This window comes from Anarhichas minor, unplaced genomic scaffold (assembly GCF_050575085.1).
Source record: "Anarhichas minor isolate MPS153535 unplaced genomic scaffold, ASM5057508v1 ptg000049l, whole genome shotgun sequence".
NCBI classification, from domain to species: Eukaryota; Metazoa; Chordata; class Actinopteri; order Perciformes; family Anarhichadidae; genus Anarhichas; species Anarhichas minor.
In genome coordinates this window covers 692,168-717,776 of record NW_027466495.1, presented here as the reverse complement: position 1 = coordinate 717,776, position 25,609 = coordinate 692,168, and the positions used below count along the sequence as shown (strand labels likewise).

Below are 25,609 nucleotides of genomic sequence, written 5' to 3'. Positions count from 1 at the left end.
ACCTTCGTGTGTTCGCTGTGTTTTCCCAGACATCTGATATGATATGTTATTGAAAATTGAGGCTGAGCGCTGCTGGTTTGGCAAACAAAAGGAGAATGAAATAGCTTTCACGAGTGCCGTGCAGCTGCCACAGGTAGAGCAGGACGGACCTGTGATGAGTCATGTTCCCATAGCAACACTCAAGTCTGGGAAGGTATCGCAGCATCTCTGGCAACACATGCTCCCTCGATGTGGATGTAAATATCATTTACATGGGGGGGGGTCATCGTGGCCATCCAAGGATATTATGTAAGCCTCTATTATCTGCTGCAAATTATACTCTTTTTATGGTATTTGTGCTGCTGGAGGAGGATTTTGACGGCCTTCAAAAGGCTTAAATGCTGTTCATGACATGCATGCATCGCAACAAATTTCTCATGGGACTTACTCATCTCTCCCGATCCTCAGATGGCCCGTTTCTTTATCGAACCTGAGCAAACAGAATGTTTTGGTCCGCTGCGGGTGGCCAAAGCTCTGTCAAACCCTTTGCTTTGTTCACAATGAGCCCTCTTTTATCTGGAGACCTGACGGACTGGGTGGAGAGATAGCAGGGGTGAGGGAGAGGCACACATGGATGGCTTTGACCCAGTGAGGACAGACCAAATAAAGCTACATTTGAAAGGACTCCTTTAGTGTTTTATTAATAACCCAGCGGGCGACGCCCTGTCTATTTATTGATTTCTTCATCAATCCTTTCAAACGTATTACACAAGCTTCCTGGACACCTTTGCAAAGGATATGAGGAGGAATAGTGCAGGAGTTCAGGATTGTATCAAACTGCTGACTACAGTGTTTGTATTGGATCTAAAGAGCATTCCTTTGATTCCGACCACAGGGGCCACAAACACATTGTTATTGCAGAAAGGTTCATGACCGCCACGCTCATCCAGCGGGCAAACCAACCAGGAAAAAAACTGTCTCTTTTGGCGACGGCTGCTCCCGCAGTACACGAGCAGACTGCAACCTGAGGCTGAGTGGAACAGGTTGACAGTGAGCCACTAAGCACATTGAGCAGACACACTGCATTCATTATCATTAGGCAACAGGAGCGCTTTGAAGCAGGCACGTGACAGAGCATTGCAGCTTCTGCAGCAAACTATGAAAAGCGCCTCATAAAACATGTAGGCCCACTGATGAAGAAAACATTACTAAACAAGCCTTTTACAGGGATAGTGTGACCAACAGCCCGACCCAAACTGCACCGCATGTGAGAGCTTTGACCTGATTAACAGTGTTGAAAAACATGACCAAAGTAAAACAGCGTGCCCATGTCACTGTCTCCATCATCAGTTATTCAATTCTGACCTCTTTGACCAAAGCTTCATGCGTCGCCTGATGAAAACTGAGCTATCTCAATAAGCTCACGTGTGCTGATGAAGAAAATGAGATATGGTTGATGGCACCGCGGAAAAAAGCAACAAGGTTCAGGCTTTAGTTAAGTAATTGAGTGAAATGTGTTCTGGTACAGCTCTGTAAATTATCCATCACTCTGTCTAATAAGGATCCCATCACTGTTATCCATAATAAAAGCCCACATGTAAATGACCCTCTGCAATTAGTGTACACCATTATACCACTACAGTGTGACACAGATGGATTTCATGGTGTGCATTTTACTAAATTTATAAATGTTCATTGTTATTCATTGCTGCTGTTGGATGAATCACACATATCCTTAGAAATTGGCCACTATTTCCTGGTAAATGTCAGATCACACAATTGGTTTTGGAAGAGTTTTATTAGTATATAGTTTGTTAAAATAACTCAGCACACAGAAGCATGTAAATCGGCTTCAAATCAAGTACAAGTACAAGCTTTGAATATCAAAAGTTTGTTTTTATTTCCTCCAATACCAAGAAATTCCAGACCAAATGTAATAATAACTGGCATTAGTTTCCAATAATGTCTTTCTCTTTTCATTGTCAAAGTATAAGAATATCAATGTAAATAATTTCCTGATTATCCAACAATAAGCGTTATCTTATGCACTTATTGTGGGTTTTACAGTGTGTGGAAGTGAATCACGTGATGCTGTGTTTTTACATTTTCTTCATCTCCAGTGAATAATATTATGAGATCTATAATTTCGCCGGCTCTCTCCCTGAGCTCCAGCCCTTTGCTGTAATAAATACACATTGACTCACTCCTTTCTAGCTCTGCCTATTTCCTTTCCTACACACACACACACACACACACACACACAGATCCAAAGCTGAATTCCCAGTAGTGGCAGTTTGTCCTGCCCGTTTGCATCTCACAGTACCTCGGCTCTTACTCATCCTTGTCTAACCTTAACTGCGACCGGTTTACCTTAAAGGACAAGATTCCCCCAGAACGCTCTGTCTCCAAAAACATCTGTTTCGACCATCCTTCAAGGCATTTTCCAGCCTCGAATGGCCTTCAAGGTGTGGACTCTAAGTGTAGTGACTCATGCTAAATAAGTCTCATGAGTCACGAAGGGCCGAGCAGGAAAGTAGTCACTACACACACACCCAACCGCCTTCCGCTTTCTGACACAGCAGAGGCCCACAGTCGTGGGATATTTATAAGGATTTCACGGCTGCATGGTGGTAGCGTGGATCGGTGTGTCAGGCGTACAACAGGATTGTGAAAAGCAAAGCTTCTATAACTTCAATACTTTCTGGGGAGACATTTTTTTGGAAAGAGCAGATATAATTTGCATATGGAATACTTGGACAGAGTTTTAGTCTTGCACATTTTTCTGATTTCAATAATAGTTTTGCTTTTTGGATTGTATTCTATTTATAGGGAAAGTTAAGACAAGAGAAGCACTGATGGATTTGGGAAGTTTGGCTTTTGCTGTGAAAGAGAAAAAGGTTTCTCAGCATTTCCTGAAATGAAACTTCTTGAGGCAGACCAAAAAGAAAAGATGTCATTATGTCGTCATGTTACTTTTCAGAGTGAAAAGACATACAGTATGATTTATCTTTTCTTTTTTTCTTTTTTTAATTAAACAGTAAACCAGTGAGCTCAGAGCAGCAGTAGCGTGGCTTCAGCACTAGTGTTTCAAACGAAGAGATGACAAACTGTCCACTGTTAGAACTTTTTCATGGGGGGGTTCATCATTAATTCAGATACATTTCACAAAATGAATCAGGAAGATTTAAGTGATTTAGCAGCTGTGAGCAGCCAATTTATCAATGTGTGTTGGCAACACACCAGCTTCAAATTTCGCAGCCTGTCGTGGCAGGATTGATTCTGTCACACCGGCAGATGTCGTTACTTTTTTAGCGTATAGTCCATGCAGTAACAACAAGAGTTACGCGACCCTAATCAGAGCGGTAAAGTGAGGCTTTGAGAAACCTCCACACCAGCGAGCAATTTCTCGTTAATCTTTAATTAAGCATAAGGTGCAGCGTTGATTCGTCCTTTCTCAACGAGGGCTATTTTCAGCCACTGTCGCCCACTCTTACCCTCTCTCGGGAGGCAGAGAGTTTTTAAAAGCCAAGAAGGAGCTAAAAAACATTCCTGCCCAAGGACAGATTAGATGGAGGAAAGCCATTTTAACGCAGATGCCATATTCTGATTGTGGACGTGCAGACTGGTTGAAATAATGAGAGTGTCTGCTATATGTGGCTTTGTTTGGTATCATGTAAAATATTTAGAGGATCTCATTAGAGATGTGGCGGGGGCATATTCAATCGCAGGACGTCCCTCTGATCCATTATTCGTGTGTTTTGGCACTTGATTCTTTTGGACACTGCCACCAAGATTACATTGAGCACTCATAGTACGAAGAAGAAGTATACAGTCTACATACTTCAACATGAGTCTGATTTAAATGTACATCATTTATAGGCTATAAAGGCTATACGGCTTGTACATTTATCATTAGGGTAAACCAAATGTCAAGCACCATTGTGGGAAATTTAAAGGAATTCAACATTTTTTTTCAATGCTTGTTCACTTACTTGGTAAGAGCATATTTCCCAGCTTGTCAAACTATTCCTTTAAAGGTGGCTACTGTTAGTGTATTATTGATTTGTGAACACTTTGATTTTATTCTACTGCAGCACAAACAGGACCTTTAGGTGAGTCATATCTATATGCTCCAGTGGCCACAAACAGCACAGCGTCAGTCATGTCTGTGATTTGACACTGTTTGTCCTCCCCCTGTGCAGCCACGTGTATCCATTGAACTGTTTAACTCTTCCCTTATTTGTGCAAACACGCACGCATGCTAATACAACACTGTATTTGAAGAGGCTGTGCTTGACGAAATGTAAACACGGGTGCATGCACAGTTTAAACGCGGGATTATGTCAATCCATCATGCAGCAGAATGTGTTCAATCAGGGGTGGTAGGCTACCATAGTTTTAAGAAAAGACTTGCGGGTAATGCAGTGAATGGCTTTTTTCTACTTGGTGTGTCAAAGCGCGGCGGCCCATATAGGCTCAGCTGCTTTTGTACCATCTGGGTCACCTCGGCCTGTCGCCCATGGTAACGACACCCTCTCCAGGTCTCTGCCTCTCTGGTCACCCCCATTTTCACTTCGCTGATGTGAAGCTGCTGAGCTGCTCTTTTACGTCGGTCGGATTGCATTTTCTTTTCTCACTTTGACAAGTCTGTAAAAGGCGAGTTGTTTGACTCATGGGAGCTGGATGCTCACAGCACTTTGATGGTCTTCACGTGGTGATCAGCTAAAGGTGTGATGTCACGCTGACAGCAAAACGGATTATGTAATATGGCATCATGAAACCCAAATTGAATGTGCTTGTGTCCCACGAGAATGATAGAATACTGTTCCTCCCTGACAGCTGCTGATGCAATTGATTAAAGAAGGGCATATAGACTTTTTATAATGTTGATTGTATAGAGTTTTAAGAACAATATGGAGCATGCACTTGGATAACAGTCATGCTGATTGTGTTATTTCATTTTTCCAAATGGGCCTATTGTTGTTATTTTTTTTAACATTTCACATTGGAATAACTGTAAAATTGTCTAGATGTGCTGATTTATTTATTAGTGTGTTTATAATAACGCAACCAAATGTTTGGACCAAGTGTTTGCTCACAAAAAGTGCTTTTATGATTTATTTTACATTTATCTCCAGCAGTTCTCGCCCTTAACATCTACTACTGAGACAAAATCTGTGAATGTAACCGTTCTTTACAATAAAAAAGATGATCAATTCTGAGTGAAAGCGGCAGCAAGTCAGTAAAAAAATCTTCTCTGATCATGAAGTTGTTGTTGTATTGGGAGCCATGAACCTAACATCTGTCCTGGCCTTATAATGCTGTAATGTTTGTGTTGTGGATATCGGTTGCCTGGCACACAAAGTCTTTGTTTAACTTAGAGAAAGTTTGAAATGCCTGTGAACAGAAATCATAGTTTTATGTGTTTCATCCTTTGGTTTGTGTTTACATGGAGAATTTTACTCTAAAATTCGGAATAAAAGGTCAATCTGAATGAGAAATGACGTCATGTTGTGACGACGCTGATTCTCTAGATTTCATCTGATCGGGAAGAAGCTTGAGAACCCCAAACCACTTAACGCTGAAATATTTACTTGAAGAAACAAATGACACAAGTGGCTTCCCAATGAAAAGAATACCTCCTTGATAATAATAACCATGAAAATAAACCAACAACTAAAGTAACAAAACAAAGCCTGCAAGCATTATCACTAAGGTTTGCCCTGTTGCAGGTAACCCGGTGGAAAGGTGCTCTTTAATATTCACTTAAGCGTTACAGAAAGCTCAGAATCTCCCTCAATATAAAAATGAAGACAGAAAAGAAGTCAAAAGGGCTTTAAGAACAGAGTTTCTGAATCTACTAAAAAGAGGTCTGCATTAGCAGGGGGACCAAAATGCTCTGGGTGGACCATACCCCACCCTTCTTAAGCCCTAAAGAACGGGCGTGGTCACGCCCTGATTGGCCGCTCTAAACTCTTGATTAGGAGCCAGTTCCCTCAACTCAGGGGAATTGTGACGTTCAGCTAAAATGGATTGGTAAAAGGGAAATGACAGCAAGAACCAAAGAATGAGCGACTGCTTCAATGTACCGAAAAGAAAGAAACTAATTACATTCTGTTTTTTTGAAAAAAAAGGGAGTTTGAAGCTTTTCTACAGATGAAAATGTCTCATGCAGATATGTTACCTCCTCACTCAGCGTTCTCATGTTTCCCAGACAATATAGAGTCGCTGAGATTTAAACAGGCAGTAATCTGAATATATATTCAATATGATTAGCAGAAGACTGGGAAAGTGGGAATTCACACCGCGAGGCATCGTGTTTTGCACCGAATACGGTATTATATTAACAGCTCATGAAATATTAATTGAGTGGATTGGCCCCCGAGTGGCAATTTCAACAGGCGAAAAAAAAAAAAAAAGTTATGGTTTTGTGTTCACTGGGATTCTGTTGCAAAAAAATAACTCTTAATTCAGGTTTAGTGAGATAAACCAGTGAACATACAGTATACAGTATGATGGATCACTAAGCGTTACACTGGCAGGAGAATACATAAACTGTGTTATAAATCTGAGTGAATTGGGTGGAAGCCATGGCACGGCCCATGCGTGTATTGTGTATTTCCAGCTCTGTCGAGAAGAAGCACCATCTCCGCTTGGCACCTCTCAACTGCCAACTTTTTGAAGTAAGTGTTGAATGGTGAAATATTTCCAAACAAACCTCCCCCCCCCTTTATCTCACTCTTCCTGTCACTCTCAGTTCATGCCATGACATGCTGAGGGAGCACCGGGTGTGAAGGCTTGAGAGCCTAACTCCCTTATCTCCGAGTGTCACCCAGGTCTGAGGAGGTGATGAGGAAGGTCGAGGCAGGGGGAGTTGGATCAGGGGGGGTGAAAAGGTGTTCTCCTCCACAGTACAACACTCAGTGAGTAGTAAGTACACAGAATAAAGGCTGGAAGTGTGTTATCTGCTGTGACCGTCCGCTGCTTTGAGATATTGATCGAGGGTGGGAGCATCATCCTCGACTTTTAAGATTTAAGATGCGTTGTGTACTTTTCTGTGGTGGGGAAATCCTCCAAGGAGCTCCTTCTTTTTAAGATCGTGAGGGAACAAAGTTGGAAAAAGTTCATATGAGTATTTAACACACTTTCCATAAGTGTTTTCGACATCATCAAGCCACAAACTATTGCATTCATATGAACGGCCCCTGTAGTATTCACAACCGAAGTACATTTTTCAGTGGATGGGTAGTTATTATATTAAAATTGTAGTCTTATATAGAGTATTTCTACGTAATTATATAATACATCTGAGGAAAATGTTGATATTCTCAACGGCCTCATGTCATTATTCCTTTGAAGTTCCTGGATTACGTTAGCCTCGGTGGCTTCTACACCGACAGTAGAGTCCATGTTGCCGTTGCCTCAGCAGCAGTGTTGTCACGATTTCACCACTCGAACGACAAACATATTGTGTACACGACTTCCCACGCCGTAACCACATGCTCACAATATCCATTTGAAGCCAGCAATAGCAAATACAAAACAGATAGTGAAACAAAGTAATGTACCGAAACAACCCCTCTCTCCAGGACCCTCACAGACATAATACAACGGGGAAGAATGAGACAATTTTGTAAGGCAGCAACAGTCAAAACAAAAGAGTTCATTGCAGTGACAGCTGTCAGCGTTGCAGTAATACACGGCTGGCTTTGCTGAGAGAGACTTCTGTACATCACCGGGTCCCATGGTGCCACAATGAATAAATCATGAGGGAAACACAGGGAAAGTTGTTGGCTTAGGCAAAGAGATGCAGCCACTTCTCCCTGACCTAGATTCACGGCATGGGGAGTAATTTTGTCTGTCCTCTCTGTTTTGCTTTCCCCGTCTCTAATACATTCCTCTGGAAGTATCAGACATTGTGTAAGACATGCAGCTTCACTTTTAAAGGAGAAGTACGGCTGTTTACATAGTTCACATGCTTTTTCCACTGGAAAGGCGACAACATCTGGATATCTGTGAACCAATTCAACTGCACAAAGCAACGATTTGTCATTTCTGTTGCAGGAATGTTTCTCTTATGTTTTCTTATCTTCTTCACCCTGCGACACCCTCTCATGTACACGATTGTGTATTTTTCGAAGGCTGTCCATTACACCGTGTTTTTAATGGACTCAGAAGCTCATTCAGTGAGCGACTAATGACCCAGAAGGCCTTTTGTTCCAGCAGCACTTTTAGATGTGTTTTTTTAGATTTAGCATCTTTCTGATGTTATTCACATCTCATATGGCATTTTATGATGTTATTTATTTGTTGTAATGTGTGTTCTGTCTGTTGTGCACTGTGGAAATGTCTATTGTTCTTGGTCTATTGTTGATTTGGTGGCAAATGTTTCCCCCACTGGAGATTAATAAGGCTTTCTAATGCAATGCAGGGAACCACTGTGTAGTGTTTTTGTATATGATAATCATATTTCTGTTTCACGAAGACTGGTTGACAGCCCAGAAAAAAAGCTAGTATCTTGGACCTTGTTGGGATTGTTTGTCAAACTATTTCATAATTCTGATTTACGTATCACAGAATATGTATCGTCTCCTCTACAGTTGTAAGTAGCTACACTTTTACTCTAATGATCCAGCTCCTGTAGAGTGCCTGGTAAGTCATTTGATTGCTCAGAAGATGTTTAGATCTCTGGAAGAAAATGTGGTTGAAACGTGACATTTTTTTTGTGGGCGTCATGGTTCCATGTAATCATTGTTTCACCAGCATTTTAATCAATGTGTAACAGCTTCTAAACACATGTTAAAATAGACATTACAATAATGGTTGTATGCAACCTCGACATCTAACAGACTTTTCAACTAAATGAAACTCAGTTTTAACAGAGAGTTGAGACATCTTTTGATCTGCAAATGACCAAAACTAGGCTTACCGCATCTCTTTACTAAGTCAGCTATATTGTGTAGTGAAAAGTGTTTTCTTGTTCGTAGCAGTTGTTTTTGGCACAATGGTGCATTCTTCAGTTGGGCGAGCAGCAGACCTCCTGTGTAGTGTTTATGTGAGGGTAGGGAGGGAGGGAGGGAGGGAGGGATGGGATCTCCAAGGCAGCGGTGCGAGGCGGAAGTAAACAGAGTCATAATGATGGCTTATTGAACGGGGGTCAGAAAGGTCATGGCAAGAGTGTGTGTGTGTGGGGGTGGGGGGCGTTGGGCAGGTTAACACCCTAGCTCCTAACACGTCACACGTCACACGTCTGCAGCTACATGTAGGGTGGCAGGTCGATGGCATCGACGATATCTGCTGAGTATTTGCATGAGCTGATCTCTTCCTGTTAGCATAATGACATGGGGGGTAGGGTTGGGATGATTTGAGCAGGTCATTAAAACCCACACAACATGACAGAGTACTGCCTGTCAAAACACAACCACACACACTTTCAACTCCACTGTAGTATATGTCCATAACAGCTGAAGCATCGTTTACGTCTAAATGGCTTTTCATAAACCGCAAATTGTCTTGTGAAAAACTGTTCCAGCCGGCTTTTTCTCCATGTGATGACCCTGTGGTCAGACTGAGTAAAACCATGTACGTCTTCGTTAGTATTCAATGACACAGCCATTGAGCTGCAGGGGATATGGGGGCATCTAGTCCACTAACTAACCTTATAGGATGTCCCTTTGAACCACAGTATGGGTTTAATCCTCTGAGCAGGATTACCAGGGAATGGATTCAGTGCACGTGATATACACCAGCAACCTGAGACAGGACTCACTGCTGTTTCAGGGATTTTGGTGTCGTCTACTTTATCTGGATGCAGTTGTTTTTTAAAGCTTCAGTTCATCTAAATCATGAGTTTTATTTTTCTGTCAGAAATGCGCCTTCACAAGAAACAAGGGTTTGTGTGAACTGACCCTTTAAGCTTCAGCAGTCAATTTGCACCTTAGTGGCTACAAAAGGTCAAAATGTCTGATCGTTTACTGTCAGAAAACTGCACACCGCACATTAAACTACCTGTGGGACATGGTACATGATTTTAAAAAAAACACCGATGCTAACAACATTATTCCCAGTCGTCTTTGTCACTTCACATTAATCTTTATATGTCAGCAAAATGTAATAGGTTTATAGGTTTGAATAGTCTGTCCTTGTGCTGTATTGCATCAATTGTGTGATTGTTGTTGCTCATACAAACAAACAAACCCAGAGGAGATGCTTCCCATCGCCCCGCTGCCGTCGCTGGGTGGGCTTCACCGTTTTTGACATTTGAGCCACAGGGTGATGGCAAACTGTGTTAGAGAGACACAGTGAGCCGCCGTCCACAGGGGACGACATGCAGCTCACCCCTAAACTCCTGCCAACAAATAATTCATACCGCTAACATTTACTTTGTTGAAACGCTGTCCGGCCTTTATCCGCCGCCCCGTCTGTGAACCTCAAAGTACCTGTCTCAGGTGGACTAAGTGTCCAACTGAAGTACATAGAAGCTTTTTAAAGTTTTGCTGCAGTTGAAAAATAGCCGGAGTGCTGGACAAGAAAAAACAAATCTATGATAGAATTGATCATCTTTAAATAAAAAATAAAAAGGATGCAGCTTTAAATCCACTTTAATATACAGTAAGTGTACATTTTTACAAAATAAATAAAAAGAAAGACAAACGAATCCCTTGACATTCAATTTCGGCAGCTACACAACCCAGAGGTGTCAGCGAGCTCCATCAGTGAAACCGAAATCATCCCATTTTGGCAGCTTTACACACAAGAAAGAGGACACTGGAATGATGCAACGTGGCATCAATAAAACTCTGAACTTCTTCCTCTTTGTGTCTGCAGAGCTGGACGTTGGGACTTTTCCAGGAGGTTCAATGGACAGAATGAATACTGTTAATTAGACAAGTAGACACTCAATTTAAAAAGAAACGTAACAAATGAGTTCAAATAAAGTGTTCACGAGGAATGAGCCAATCAAAAGGTGTCGTTTCTCATCTTCTTCAAAGGTCTGGTGGAGGGTCGGAGGTCCTCCGGTCCGTGGGCGAAAGCACAGTGTGCAGCCTGCAGGGGGCAGCGCTGAGGGTGGTGGTCGTAGAACCAGCAGGGGCGAGTTTTCAGGGCACCAGGGGCAACGGGCTTCCTCTTGGTGTCCGCCCTGGAGGACTTCCTGTCCCGCCAGTCTCGTATGAACACCGTCCCTCCTTCTACTGAAAGAGAAGGATCAACGGGAAGATTCCAGACCTCTTCAGAATAAAGTGCATTCCTCCAAAAGTTACAAATAACTTTTTATTTTGTTACTTGTTTGTTGTGTATTGTGTTTTATGTAGACTGGCTATGAAAATGCACATAAAGCAGGTGGTCCAACTACCTCTAAAGACCTGGTGGTTGTTCTTGAGCAGCGTCTGAAGGCCTCCACACTCCTTCTTGAGGAGCTGCAGGGTTTCCTGCTCCATCAGCCCAGCGACCTCGCTCACAGATAGGCTGCCTGTGGGGGAGGGATGAGGGAGGAGGGGAAGAAAGGGATGAAAGGGATGAAAGGGATGAAAGAGCGAAGAACAGAGAGTGACAGAGGAGCGTGAGGAAGTCTTTCGAAGCTACATTCATCAATATATTAACGCGCTGCTTCAGGCAGGCACAGAAATAAATAAAAAATGTCCAACCCTACGGAGTCAGCTGATGTCACCAGTTGTTTCGTAAGAGGCAGAGCTACGACATCGTCTCAGTGGAAATGCTCCAGGCGCGACAGGACGACCAGCGCTATATACCGAGCATTTGACAGGAAGAGAGTCCTCGGTCGCTGCCTTTCAGTGTAAATCCGGGCTGTGAAGTGTGCTCAATTAAAGCTGCTCCACCCAGCATGCATTTCACCGCTGCAACTCCCACCGACCGTATGCGAGCGTGAGTCACCGTCGAGCCGCTGGGACATTCATTTTAGATACTAAAGAGCAAAAATAAAAGTAGAAAGTGGGATATAGAAAAGCAGAAAGTCCTATGCTAGGAGTTTAGCGAGTAGTTAGCAGATTACTGAACAGCACCACGCCTTTGGGCTCCGTTTCGTGAGATTTTCAATATTTCTGGCGTTGACCTTTTACCCCCAGAAAACAATTCAATCAGGACTGACCTTTGGTTTGTACAAATGACAGTCTTCCTCCCCTTTTCTCTGACCTATTGGAGAGGGACACACCGCAGGACTTCTAATGCTACTTCGTGCCATTTCATAACAATATTTGACCTAAATCTGCAGACATCATAACGCGGTCTTCATCATACTTTTACTGCAAATCTCTGGTGGCACTTCAGTCAACCCCTGTTGGCTCAGAGATTATTGAATATGAGAGAAATTCACTGGTAAATATATACTTATCTGAGTTCAGTTGGCCAAAGAAATAAAAGGTAATGTATTATATATAAAAACGTTTTTTATTTTGTTTATTTATAATGTGGCACCAACTCTACAACTGAATTTAGAACTATGAGGGTTTCCAGTCATCTAAAACATATTGTCCTCCCAAATGCATCCTAAACTTTGCTGGTGAAATTGCTGCGTTAATACCTAAAAAATGCAACACACTCCCACATTCACAGACACTCACACAGCCAAAGACAGTCCTGGGTTGCAGAGTGTGAAAGCGGGCAGACTGCCGTCCTGCGGCCCAGACGCCGGGGAGCTCCAGGCCTTAATATAATATCAATACAGCGTTTAGCGCTGCCCTTTACTGCCTACAATGTTAATGGGGATTAATGGGAGGAGGGCAGTATTGACGGAGGAGACTCTGCTTGGACTAAGACCAACAGAGATGATTATTAATGGCTCGACTTGACATACAGTTGGACTGAACGTCCCCTGTGCAAAACGCTAAGATGGCCGGTGATTGATTGCTTGTTGTGGAGGATTGTTTTTTTGCTGCTTAAGCCAATTCAGAATCAGGCTGAGTGCAGAAAATCAGCTCTAAGATTGCCGAGTGGTGAATAAAACATTTGAAAGGATCATTATCATGAGCACAGCTGTAATACAGGTTTGCTCGTGATTTGATTTTATTGTCTGTCAAAACCTGAACATGCTCAAAAATAGTTTTGAATATATTTACCTGAGAGTCAGAATTATCCAAAGGGGTGAAGATTAATTAAAAAGCTGGGAAAGAAGAGAAAAAAAAAAAAAACTCTTTCTGCGACACAAAGTCATCTTTTTGTTGACTTTCATCAAGTAGTTCTCTTTTCTTGTGAAGTAAAATCTTGTGAAAAGCCAAAAAAAAAACTCCCACTCACAATTACAACACTCATAATAACCATAATCAGAAATCAGCTGCCTCTGAATAAATGGCTGTGATAACCGGAAGATAACATTTCTTTATAATTCCTGATGAAATATTACGAAGGGCTGCTATTTTCATAATAGAATAATGTGCCAATTACTCTTCTAGCTTGTTCCAGCAAAACGGTTTTGGTCTTTAAAATGACATCGCAATATCCCAAAGCTTAACCTCACATCTTCAAATTGCTTGTGTTTACCCTTAATTTATAAAAAAAACGACTTTAATGATTTACTTTCTGTTGACCGACTAATCGATTAACTGACAAACTGCGGTGGCTCTAATATTATGAACACGGTGTAATCTTATGTGTGAGGTGAGTTTAACAGTAAAGACTGCAGCTGTGGAGGAAGATGATGATGATGAGTCTGGCCAAAGTTGGCAAAAAGCACAATGGGAGGCGCCCATCGTTAATAACATACTGTACCAGCTCACACCCACTCCCTCTTTCACGCAGGCTGTTTCTGTTAAGTGCAATTATAATGGGTGCACGAAGAAACAATACAAAGAACATTCTTCTGAATTCATTTTTGACCTATTGTACCTGACTTTTTATGAGTGTAATGTGAGTTATTGTCATTGTCTACACACTGACTTTCATCCTCAGCATGATTACATAACTACCTGAGCCCAGTCAGCAGAACAGCATGCATGAATTAATAACTTGACTCACAGCTACCGGTAACTATTTAAAACGCCAGGGAGATATATACAGTATTACAGTAAATATCATGCTATAGAACAGCAGTACGGCTTGTGCATTTGTCATTATTGGCTTCAAATCATGAACTTTGCCAAAAATGAAAGTCTAAAGCAAGAAAGGTTTCCTGGTTTTGATCAGGAAATACCTGCTCAACAAGCCAAAGAATCAGACCAATAAGCCTTGATTGTTATGAAAAGAAAAATGTAAAAGAAGTCGGACGGTACTCAGGTTTGATACACTGTCATAGACAGCAATGACTGTTAAAAAAAGAGACCACGCGCTCCGGAGCAACTCATAAATATCTTCAACAAAATGTGGACTTACACGACAGACAGGAAGCTATTTAACCCAAAATTCTACTTAAGTATCACCTAAAAATATCTAAAATAGTACAAATCTATAATCCTCATACTTTCCAATATAGGTTGGCTCACCCTAAATGTACCTTCTGTTCTTACACAGCTGATGACTGGTAGGAATACCTCAATACAAATGCATCTCCATGCATAAATCATAGACGGTGGTGCATTATTCATCGAGTCGTCTCTATACAGGGTCAGAGGCTCCCTTTATTCGCTCTCCCTCATACGTTCTACCTCAGATTTCAGCACTGACATCTCCTTGTGTCATTCATATTGTGTGTGTGTGTCTGTGTAGCAGCGGGGGGGGGGGGGGGGGCAGAGACAAACGTGATGCGTGGGCGGTGTGTACATGTGTGTGATGCAGTGTGCGTATGTACACTCTGTACCGTGCGGTGCAGGAAGTGGCTGGCAGAAAGTGAGATACGGAGTTCAAAGCGGCGGCGCTGTGTGTGTGTGTGTGTGTGTGTGTGTGTGTGTGTGTGTGTGTGTGTGTGTGTGTGTGTGGGGTGTGTTGACGAGAGGGTGGGGGGGGGGAAATCAGGTGAGAGGTTCCGGCTGCGGAGAAATATATTTTAAGAAACAGACGAGAAATGTGAGAAGTGATTCACCCTGTCCTTCAAAGGCAACTACATATTCAGTTTGACTGTTTCCCTGTTCCTAGTATTTATGCTAAGCTAGGCTAACCGGCTGCTGGATGTAGTCTTATAACTAATGGACAGATGTTAGAGGGATATCCTAAGACATCTCTCCCGAATAAGCCTATCTCCCAAACTACTCCTTTGAACCTTGAATCTCATTTTTGTACATCTGTGTTGCCATAAAAAAATATCTTACATAACAAAATTGTATACAAATATTGCTTTTTAAATTAGCAGTTAATGGTGAGTTAGCCACTGATAGCCTCAGCTAAAGCTAAGACTAAAATTTAAGTTTAGATTTTTACTTACCTGTATGTAAAATGTATTCATTATGATATACTGCCATCTTGGTAGTTGTGCAATAACAGTAGCTCCACATAACTAAACTAAACGAGGCAGCAGCTACATACAATCATGAAGGACGAACAAAGAAGGCTAAACTCCTGCTAAAGCTAACGTAACTAGCTTAGCATATATCAGTTAGCCAACATCTCAAATTTTGGGTCATTTCCGCAACCTTTAAATCCCAAATAATGTATTAAATTGTAAATAGTAAAATGGACACCTAGCAAAACAGAGATGCATTTAATTATAAGCTACGCTGTAAATAATGAAAATAATGTTTTTGTGTTGTATTTTGTTGGTTTTAAGGAAATTACCTTCACAGTAAAACGTCATATAACAGCCTTATTACGTATTACAGCCTATTATTGCATCAGTTACGTTTAACAGCCGGCCTGTAACCGTTGACCCTTGTTTCCTCACTGCTTCTGTAGATACTAATCTCTTCCTTCAAAGTGCACAATAACAAGACTGGACCAGTGAGCTTCACAGATAATACTACTCTGGATTTAATCTCAACCTGTTCATCACCTCGGTAAGAGGCTGTGTCCAGCGAGACTTGTGTGATTTATTTTGTATCTCAGGTGTTTTGTGTCTATTGCCGTTTACCTCCTCGATTCCAGTCAGTGGAGGACGTCCCGCCGTCTTCTTCAGTCATTCCCAGAAGAACGTTAGCAACCTGCAGGACTACACCGTCAACAAAGTCCCGCGGGAGAGCGGCGCAGTTTCGAACCGCCTCGACCCTGTCTCTGGGCTGGAACCCCGCTCCCCAGCTGCTGTCGGGGGTCCCGTCAGTGTCTTTGTCATTTCGGATGCCCGACAACCTGTGAGCCGTGGCTCCAGAGGTGGTCTGGTGGCTCTGGATGTAACGAGCTCTTCGCTGCTCTGCCTCGGCCTCGTCGGATAGCCGGTAGCTTCTCGACTTTCCCACCAGACACACCTGCAGAAGAAGGAGCTGAATGTCAGGACGACTCCCATGGGTGCTGAGGTCCAAAAGTGTAAAAAAAAAAAAAAACTCAAAATGATGAATACAAATCCTCAGTATGTGTGTTACTATGGACAAAAAAAAAAAACTGATTATGACTGATCCCCACACATTAAAAGCTAAGTAAATACTTACTTGTCCACGTGTATTGAAGCCATTAACGGCTGCCAGCTGTGAAAGAAGCGTCCCTTTGGGGACGATAAAGACTCGATGTATTTCTGTCTGTCTGTACTAAATGAGGCTCAGGTGGCGCAAAGGCAGGGACGCACAGCTGTGCCTGTTTGGAGAACAGCGACGCATTTTATGATCATTTTTCAGAGAATTCTAATGAGCGTTTTTCAAATAAATAAAGAGACAGAAATGCTATGAAAGTGAGAGTGACACCTACAACATCAAAAGGTATGAGGTACAAGTGCGTCGGCTAATCAAGAGACCAGCATGCTGTATTCACTACTTACCACCCACTGATTGACTATGTGGTCTTTTTACACTTTGCAGGTCTTACGATCAAAATAGTCTATTTATTTTGATATTTACGCAGTTCAAAGAGCACTCCACCAATTGTACACATGAGGTTTACTTGACTGGTCATGTAAAGTACTACTCTTCCTGTGTAAACAGCTGTACAATGTCCTCTGTGGCTATGGAGAGAGCTTACTGCGATATGAACTGGGGGTGTAGAGTTTGAAAAGATGTGGGCCTTTATCCAGAAGGGTCTAATTACATTATCAGGTTGCATTGTGGGAATTGTAGGAGCTCGAGTTTTTGCTGCGTGACCCAAACTAGGGGTCAGTATAAAGATCAGGATACCTAAGCATCTGCTGCATCAATTTTAAAGTTAAATAGTGCTTGTGTAACTTGTTTTAACAGACATAATAAAAATATGGCAAATGTTTGGGGATAAGACGAGTGAGTTCTGAGTCTGGACTACGTAAGCCTACCCGTTTGGTGGATGGTATTCTCAGGCAGTCCTCCTCAGTGTTGAAGCCACTGACTTGGCTGACCTCCGTGATGAAGTCAATGTATTCTTTGTACTGAGACTTCTTGCACTGGCGTCTCTGGTATTTCGCATAGAAGTCGAAGAAACAGCAGGGGAGGACGAAGTACCGGCAGGAGTAAGATGACCTGCAGTAAGAGCAAAAGAATTCTCACCCAGTGCCAAAGGAAACGATGATAATAAATCAACAAGAATCCATCAGGAGAGATTATCATCCGCAGTCACGTTAGAGAAAAGCAGAAGTCTGAGGCTCAACGTCGCCACCAGGTGGTCGCCTTAGAAGTCAAAAGCAAACTGACATGCAGGAACACACGCACACACGTTCACACATCCTCCCTCTGCCCATAATGTTATTCCAAATTAGAGAGATCAGCTGGCACTTGAGCTGCTGAGTGAGATTGTGTCTGCTGATGACTCGCCTGGCAGCTATAACGGGGATCCATGGTGTGAGCTCGTCCGAGTGGTTCCCAATCAGCCAGTCCGTACCCGGGAATAAGAAGCGCTCGCTGGGAGTAATTGCCTTTTCCTGAAATAGCAGAGACCAAAAAAAAGCACAAGAGCTCCTTAGAGCTAAGAAGACGCATGCAGCCGTGATTTGATTCGGAATCACTTTATGGAAATTGTCCAAAAAAGGACATTTTTTTCCTCAAACGTTTAATATATCTCAGCACACCTGTCATCACAAATAAAGCGGGTGAGCAGCACTGAGGCCTGTGAGGTTCAGAGAGAGCCTCCAAATGGAGATTTAAGAGTACAGCACCCCTGAGGGCCAAGAAAGATTGGTCTGCCACATCCGCTCCCAAAAAATCTGTCAATAATAGATGACCTGAAATGGAAGCAGTCAGCAGCTTGTTGTCAAATGAATGACTGAGTCCAGGAGGCAGTGTTTTGGGGGCTGGTTTCCCTGCCGGTGTGTGTGTGTTTACATGGATTTGTCTGGATTCAGTCCCATGTGCAGTAGTAGCGTTTTCTTTTTGTAGCTTGTGGGAGTAGTTAAATGTCATGTAATGTCACACCGTTTTATTACTGCTAAATAACAAAAAATATTCTTTTAAATGGATTTTAGAAAATAATTAACAGTTAAAAGGTTCATTCAGGGGCAGCAAGTGAATATTATTTTCATCATCAATTAATCTGAATACTTGGTCCATTAATCAATTCATTGTTTGGTCAATAAGTGGCACAAGAATTGTATATATATATATATATATATATAGGAAATATGAGGAAAATAAACATGCATTATAATTTGTATAAATATATTCATCAATGTATTTATCTATTTACAATTCCATGTCTTATTTTCTATGTGCTACTCAAATTTAACCCTCAGTGTTTGACACTTCAAAAAGAACAAGTTTCAATCTCTGCCTCTGAGAAGAGCAGCTGGTGATGAGGATCATGTGACAGAATAAAGAGATAGAAACATTTATATCATTGACCGTGACTTAAGATCTTAAGATTTACATTTTGTGCTCTAATACAAAAGACTGTCTCATGTTCTAGAAGTTGTCTGAATAGTTCACCCTGTTAAAAAGTGGGAAACGTCGTCCCTCCGTGAATCAAAGCACAGAGCAGCAGCAGTGAGGGGGTGATGCCAGCCGAATAGACACCTACAGCGAGCGATATGGATTCTCTGTTTCATGTGAAAAGATAATAACACTAATTAAATGTGTCCGCCTCCTTAATGCTCGGCTCGCTCACCTCTAGCAGAGTCTGGGGTCCGTACATGTCCCAGATCTTCCTCTTCCGAACATCGATGCCCTTTCCGGGATGCTGCAACGCAAGACGACATGCAGGTCAGCGGACTCATTCTCAGTTGAAAAATATGGCAGTTAAAGTCTTCATGATGTCGTTAATAAGCGTTTTGTTTAGTTAAGCGTTTGCGTCCCCTTTCGTTCATAATGTGACATTAAGGCACGGCTTCTGACTGTCCTCAGTTCAGTTTCAGATTCTAATCGGGACAAGCGTGCCAAGTACACCTGAGTCTGTTCAGGCAACTAAATTGTTGTACAGAACAGAGTCAAAAGTGTGTGGGCTTAAGGCAGAAGTTGTTCTTTTAAGCCTGAAATTGATTTTTGCTGATCAGAAGTTGCTATATTTATCATTTATTAGAAAACTATTTACACAACAGCCTCATAATTGAGCTTCAGATCAATGTTTGAGATCACATGAGTGAGAGAACTAGTATTTACTGAACAAGTTTCTTTAAATTAAAGGTACTATATTTCTTGTTGATTAGAAAACTACAGGGGTTGGAAGTTGTTGCATTCGGTTCAGTGCAGAAATAGGCCCACATAGCCACTGTTTACATAGATATTAGGTCAGAAACAACCAATCTATGTCAGAGTTATCACATCATGGGTTTTTTCTGTGGCTGTTGTTGGTTTTCAGTGAGGTTCTAAACAGGAAGTAACGTACTTTACATCACACACATAACACCCAGCTTACCCCTTCACTGGCCAGTATGTGGACCAGGAGGCCGTTTCCACAGCCCAGGTCCACAAAGGACTGTTTGGCGGTCAGACTTTTCTCTGCTCGCTCTTCGGCCCACAGCACCTGGGGAACAGTGACAGAGACTCAACACTACCGTGTGTTGATGAGAGCCTTCGATCAGCGGCAGCGCGACACCTGCAGCTGCTGCAGACGCCCTCTCACCTGCCTCTGGCATGACATGTGAATCTATTTACTGGGTCCGAGCCATGTTTCACACTCAAATTGGTTGACCCAGCTTTGGTTACTTGGCGTGACAACATGTGACAGATACGTTTCACCTACACGAACATGTGCAGTATCAACGTATATACATGGCAGTAGCTATACACATTTAAAGTAAGCAAAACATACAAGAAGTGAGGGCTATTCTTCAATTCACACGTCAACCTTTAGGACTCAACTCATGCAGCATTGATAAATCATTTATTTTGACAGCAAAACAAACTCACAATGAGATATGTCGCAATGGCGACATCCTCGTAGACAAATTTCTCAGGATCTGTAACTTCAGGCCAAATCTAGAGAGCGTGGGAAAATAAACGTCAGTACTCCGTAATAAAGATCTATAAATATTAACAGCATTAAAACAGGTTACATGTATAAAATAACAGTGTACTGTACCTTGACCATGGCCTTGTACTTCTCCTTCAGCTGCTGGTACATGACGCTGTACTTCTCCACCGGCAGCAGGGACAAGGTGCTCTTGAACTCACTGGTCTTGCACTCGGTGGCCCAGCGCACCAGTTTAGGCAGCAGGTCAGTGGACAGCCAGGGCAGCTTTGGGTAGGCCACGCCATCAGAGAACCACGCGTCTGAAGCCAAAACATGCAGCTCCAGGACCCTGAGGATGACGGCAGAATCATCTAGATTTTTTAATCATTCCAATTCACAAATTCTAATTTCAAAATCACTAAGAAAATGTATGTCGTGGAAGCTAATTTAAAGATAAGGGCCGTAATGTGGGTCCTGCTTTATTACCTAACTTTAAAGGCCCGTCTTCAGAAGTCCCTGTGTCCAAATGAAATGTTAAGATCTACAGTAGTTACGTTTTGTGATGTAATCCTGCATAGTTCTACATGTATATGCACATGTGGACCCCATAGAGTGGGAAGAATGGGGAGTTACTGAACACCCAGCAGCTAACGTCTCTTCTTTTAACTAATCAGCTTGTTCTAAGTGAAATTAACAATGAAGGCTGATTGAATTTTCTAGTTTTTTAGTTCCTATTTAACAGTTCATATCAGACACTAAATGCCTTTCTGCATCTTGTTTAATGCTGACTGTGAAAACAACGATGGAAATAATCAAACGCTGTTGTATTGTATAATGTTGTCAATAAACCAAACAAAAAGGAAAATAATTTCGGAAAGCATCCCAAAGCTATTTTCATTAACAATAAGGTATTAAAAATAAGTTTCGACATGTTATGTTGTCAGTATTTCTGAGACCTTGATGCAGTCATGTTTACCTCCAGGCCACCGTAGTTGGACAGATCGTGCTCATCATTCAGCCACTCACCATTCCTCACAGTCCTGATGGAGGAGCTGGAACTGATAAATGTTGCCCCTCTTTAGAGACACCTGTCCTTCTGAGTCCTCTTCAAATGGAAGAAAGGTCACTAGTTGTCTGCCAAAGTCTTAAAACAGACAAAGACATTTTTAAAAGTTGTAATAATAGAACAGAGTTTGGTTGAGCCTTTCATTCAACTGCAGTCTTACCTTTGAGTATGACCTCTTTTTGCAGGTTTGTCCCATAACTGTTTACTTTAGGAATGACTGTTCTGACACTAGAAGACCAGGGGTTTTCCTTTTCGTGCGTCTGTGCCGGTGAAACCGTGCTGGTTATGAAGGAGAGCACATCAGGAGTGAGTTCAGGATCATCCAGCAGGAACAGCAGAGCCTCTCTGCCCACATCTTTACTCTCCGTCTCCTTAATTCCGCAAAGACGCTTGTTTACAACGTGAGGTTTCTTTATCCACACGTCTACAGCTGACCAAAAGCCTTCTGGAAGAGTCTTACAGTCTCCTGGAAACTTTATATCGAAGAGTTTTGGCATAATTGAGCATCAGACACGACTACAAGCCATGTGTTTACAAACGGAGAGTGGACTTCCGGTTTCTTTTTACTTTATATATTTATATTATAGAAAATTAGTACTTTAAGATAAAACTTGCTTGAAAAATTAATTCTTAGAATTTACCGACCTATACAATACACAAATGTGAAGCTTTATTGTCATCATTAGCCTATGAAAATATAAAAAAAAGAAGAAGAATGTTGTCGCCAAATGATGACGTTTCCAAAAGCGACTAGTGTCGGCTTGTATACAGTAGAGGGCGATGTTTCTCTTTGTCTGCATTTAATCATGAAAATAGTGATCCTTTGAGAAAATAATAGATTTTTTTACGACTAATCTTTACGGTTTTTTCAACCAATTAACAAACCAATTCCCAACATCATTACCTGGTTATTAATATTGTGATCATGATTATCGTTACTTTTTTTAGGATGCAGCATCACTCATGTAAATTCAGGTTTAAGAACATCCCCTATACATTATTTCACATTATTTGTACATTATGCATGATTAATATTTCGTATACATAAATAGTACACACAAATGAAAATGTATAAAAGCATGTACCTAATGTATATCTACTATATCACTTTGATCTGGAAAGTGTACTATTGGTTTTGCATGCACTACATCTGTTGCATTAATTTACAGGCTTTGTATAGCTTTTTACCTTCATTTTTAAAGTTGAATATTTTTTTCTACGTACCTGAGTCCTGTTTATTCTTACCCTTGTACTTCCCTTCAGGAGATCAATAATTTATTCTAGCCTATAAACATTTTCAGTTTTTTTGTTTTTAATAGCTGCATAATCCCATACAAATTAGCATATTCTGATGCCTGTGCATTATTCATTTCATACAGATTTCAAGAAAATTCAGTCTGACATATTTGATCTCCACCAGAATTTAGAATAATGTTGTGTGAGTTTGAACAGCATGTGCTTAATGATAAACTCACCAGTGAAGTCTAAAGGGTTAACTAAACTCCTTTAAATCCACATCATTCTTAGTGTAAACGTTTATGTTAATATTAAACCCACTTGTCGAGTTATCTCCTTTCACATTCCGTGATACGTGACTCTCAACCTTTTTTGCAAATAATGCAACCAGATGAATCAACTTGCCTGATAATTGTTCACTCTTTGTCCTCTATCATACGTCATGTATCTCATTTCTTTGACAGCGTTGTTTCATAGTGTATCGATATCATACATATAAACCTATGAGCAAGAAAACTGTTCACACTATCATATTTCACTATGCTCAATTCAAACAACTAATACTGAATTTTTCCAGCAGTGATTTATGGGCCACGTCTCCTCACCTCTAGCCTTTTTTCTCAGAAACAAGAAACAACATGGAGAGCGTCCCACACTGTAAGCTGACACTGAGGAACTTCAGCCTCAGAGATTTAAGACAACAGAAGGAGTGTAAACATCCGGCCCACACATTACTTGTAGACTCATCAATGCCTGGAAATGACAGGTTTTTGTCTAAATACCTGTTTGGTTTGATTTGCTAATTCACCTCCTAGTCATTGTTTGTGTTTGTCATTATTTGTATTGTTTGTTAAGCTCCTGGTTGAATCATTATGAAAAAAACCTTCTGTAAACTACTCATTGAAAACCCAAATGTATTCCTGCAATAGCTCACTCTCAATCATTAAGCAACCTTTCATCTGTGTCTTAATCTAGTTCAGTTGGAAGTGCATGAAAGAGGCGTAAAGCTCCTGTTTGCAGGGTCCTTTGAATGGGGGAGGGGAGATATACTGTACCATGAAGTGCAAAGTGCAGGCAGGTCGTCCACAGTGCTGCCTGGTTTTTATTCAAATTAACAGCCACGTGGGAGGCGAGAAAAATCCTGTCAAACTTGCTTGGCAGCAGCAGGTGGGAGAGAAAAAGAACATTTGAGTTTCTTTATTTGACTCGTGGCAAGTTTCTGTTGAGTCCTAACAACAAAATGAACCACGGCCAACGGAGAGAATTAATCATGTTTAGCTTATTTATAGAAATAATTTGAACTTCAACATGACTAATTGGACATTTTACTAACTCATAGTTAGTCATAGTACCATGTTAAAAAGAAGTTGATGACTTCTGATCAATTAATGGAAACAACACAACATATAACAAACTAAGCTGTGAAGTCATTGGATAATTAACTTCTTTCTATTCAAATTCCCCTTTCATTAGGCCTATGCGCCTCGCTAAAACGAATGGAGTCCAATGCAGCGGGCCTGCAGTGAATCCTCATGGAGGTCAATGTTCACTTTATGTTGAAACTGTTTTACAGATGAGTCGATTCAACTTTATGGTCATGTTAGACGCTGACGTTGTGGGTGTGTTGAATTTTATTACACTTTTTTATACACTAGCAAGTGTACATTTGATACACTTGTTGCCACCAATATTAAGATTAAAGCTAACTTTATTAGGTAGGCCTGACACAGAAACCTAGCATTTATTTGAATTTGGTACATTTTGTGTACTGAAAAAACAGGCAATTCATTAACTATAATTTAAATACACTTGATTTTAAAAATATGCAAACAATGTGTGTTTACCTTCACTGTCAGGTTAAACCACATTGCCACACGGTTATGGTATTGGTGAGGTCACATTACTGCTCTGTGCTCATGACTTATGTCACTAACGTTATTACCTGTGCAGCTACTTTCATATTGGCTGGAGGTTTGTGCTGTGCTGAAAGTTCAGGTATGAAAAGCCGGGAAGAGGTGTGGTCAGGAGGGAGACTGGAAAGAGGCGGAGAAAGAAGCGGAACACACGCAGGTAGAACGCAGACTCATAGAAACATGTAATGTAAAAAAAAAAAAAAAAACATCTTTGAGATAACCTGACGGAATCGATCAGATGGTGAATTATTTGAAGGTGGAAAAGTCCTCGGTCTACTTTACCGGAGGTTTCAATGCAAACATGGATCAATTGTCTCGGGGCGTGTTCGATTACGAAATATAGCCGTCAACAACCGGATTACTTTTTATTATTTTTGATTGACGGTAAGTTTAAGATGTTGCATCAGTTTTTATCTCTCTGTGACCGGGTTTATAGGGACGGGGAAATACTTAAAAATAAATAAAAAAGTCAGAAAGTTTATGAACATATCAGGTTTCAAAGAGTTCCTAGTGAAAAAATGAGCAAATGCATTTCTAAAAGCAAAGATATAAAGGCCTTTTTATATCAACGGTCCTTTTAAAGATGAGTTGAGAATGAATTATTAATCGAAGTTATCCCAAATGAAGCTATTGTGTGTATTTACAAGTGAAGGGAATACAAGAATTAAGCCTACATCTACTTAAGTATGCTAATGTACTTAATTACAATTGTATGGTACTTTACTTGAGGTTAAATTGCATACTACTTTATTCTACTTAACTACATATCAGAGGGAAATATTCTACTTTTTACTTCCTACATTAATGTGACAGCTTAATAAAATCTGTTGCATTATTATGGATTAAACTACCATCATTAATCACATCCACCAGCTACAACATGAAAATCCTACTTACACAGTAATCCATCACTTACACCAATCCAATAACACAGTCTGCACAAAAACACACACAGCGTCTAGATGTCATTTATTAAAGGCACGGTCTTCACTTCTTTGATAACAGATCAGAATAATAGTGTGATCCAATATTAAAGGGGTGACTTTTTTTTCTTCTAATAAAGCTTTGTTAGAGCTGCTCTGTCATTGATGGATGAGCAGTTGAT

The 25,609-nt window shown here is 41.1% G+C and overlaps 1 protein-coding gene across 6 annotated transcripts; it reads right to left on the bottom strand.

The window, feature by feature from the left end:
• Positions 1 to 10,564: 10,564 nt before the first annotated feature.
• trmt44 (tRNA methyltransferase 44 homolog) lies at positions 10,565 to 21,982 on the bottom strand. Of its 6 annotated transcripts, XR_012959408.1 has the most exons (13): positions 21,516 to 21,982; positions 21,316 to 21,433; positions 20,419 to 20,638; positions 20,247 to 20,315; positions 19,753 to 19,860; positions 19,006 to 19,077; positions 17,721 to 17,827; positions 17,246 to 17,429; positions 15,929 to 16,259; positions 12,086 to 12,129; positions 11,625 to 11,902; positions 11,333 to 11,449; positions 11,148 to 11,171 (listed from the first exon to the last, which is right to left on the bottom strand). XR_012959408.1 is itself a non-coding variant. In XM_076112414.1 (11 exons), exons 1-11 carry the CDS (start codon positions 21,850 to 21,852, stop codon positions 10,939 to 10,941), a joined length of 1,896 nt encoding a protein of 631 aa, XP_075968529.1. In that variant the 5' UTR covers positions 21,853 to 21,973; the 3' UTR covers positions 10,565 to 10,938. The 6 variants fall into 6 exon arrangements, 3 of the variants coding, with proteins under 3 accessions (XP_075968529.1, XP_075968531.1, XP_075968530.1); XR_012959407.1 differs by having other exon boundaries at positions 11,140 to 11,171; positions 11,333 to 11,902; XM_076112414.1 differs by lacking the exons at positions 11,625 to 11,902; positions 12,086 to 12,129 and having other exon boundaries at positions 10,565 to 11,171; positions 21,516 to 21,973.
• Positions 21,983 to 25,609: the final 3,627 nt, after the last annotated feature.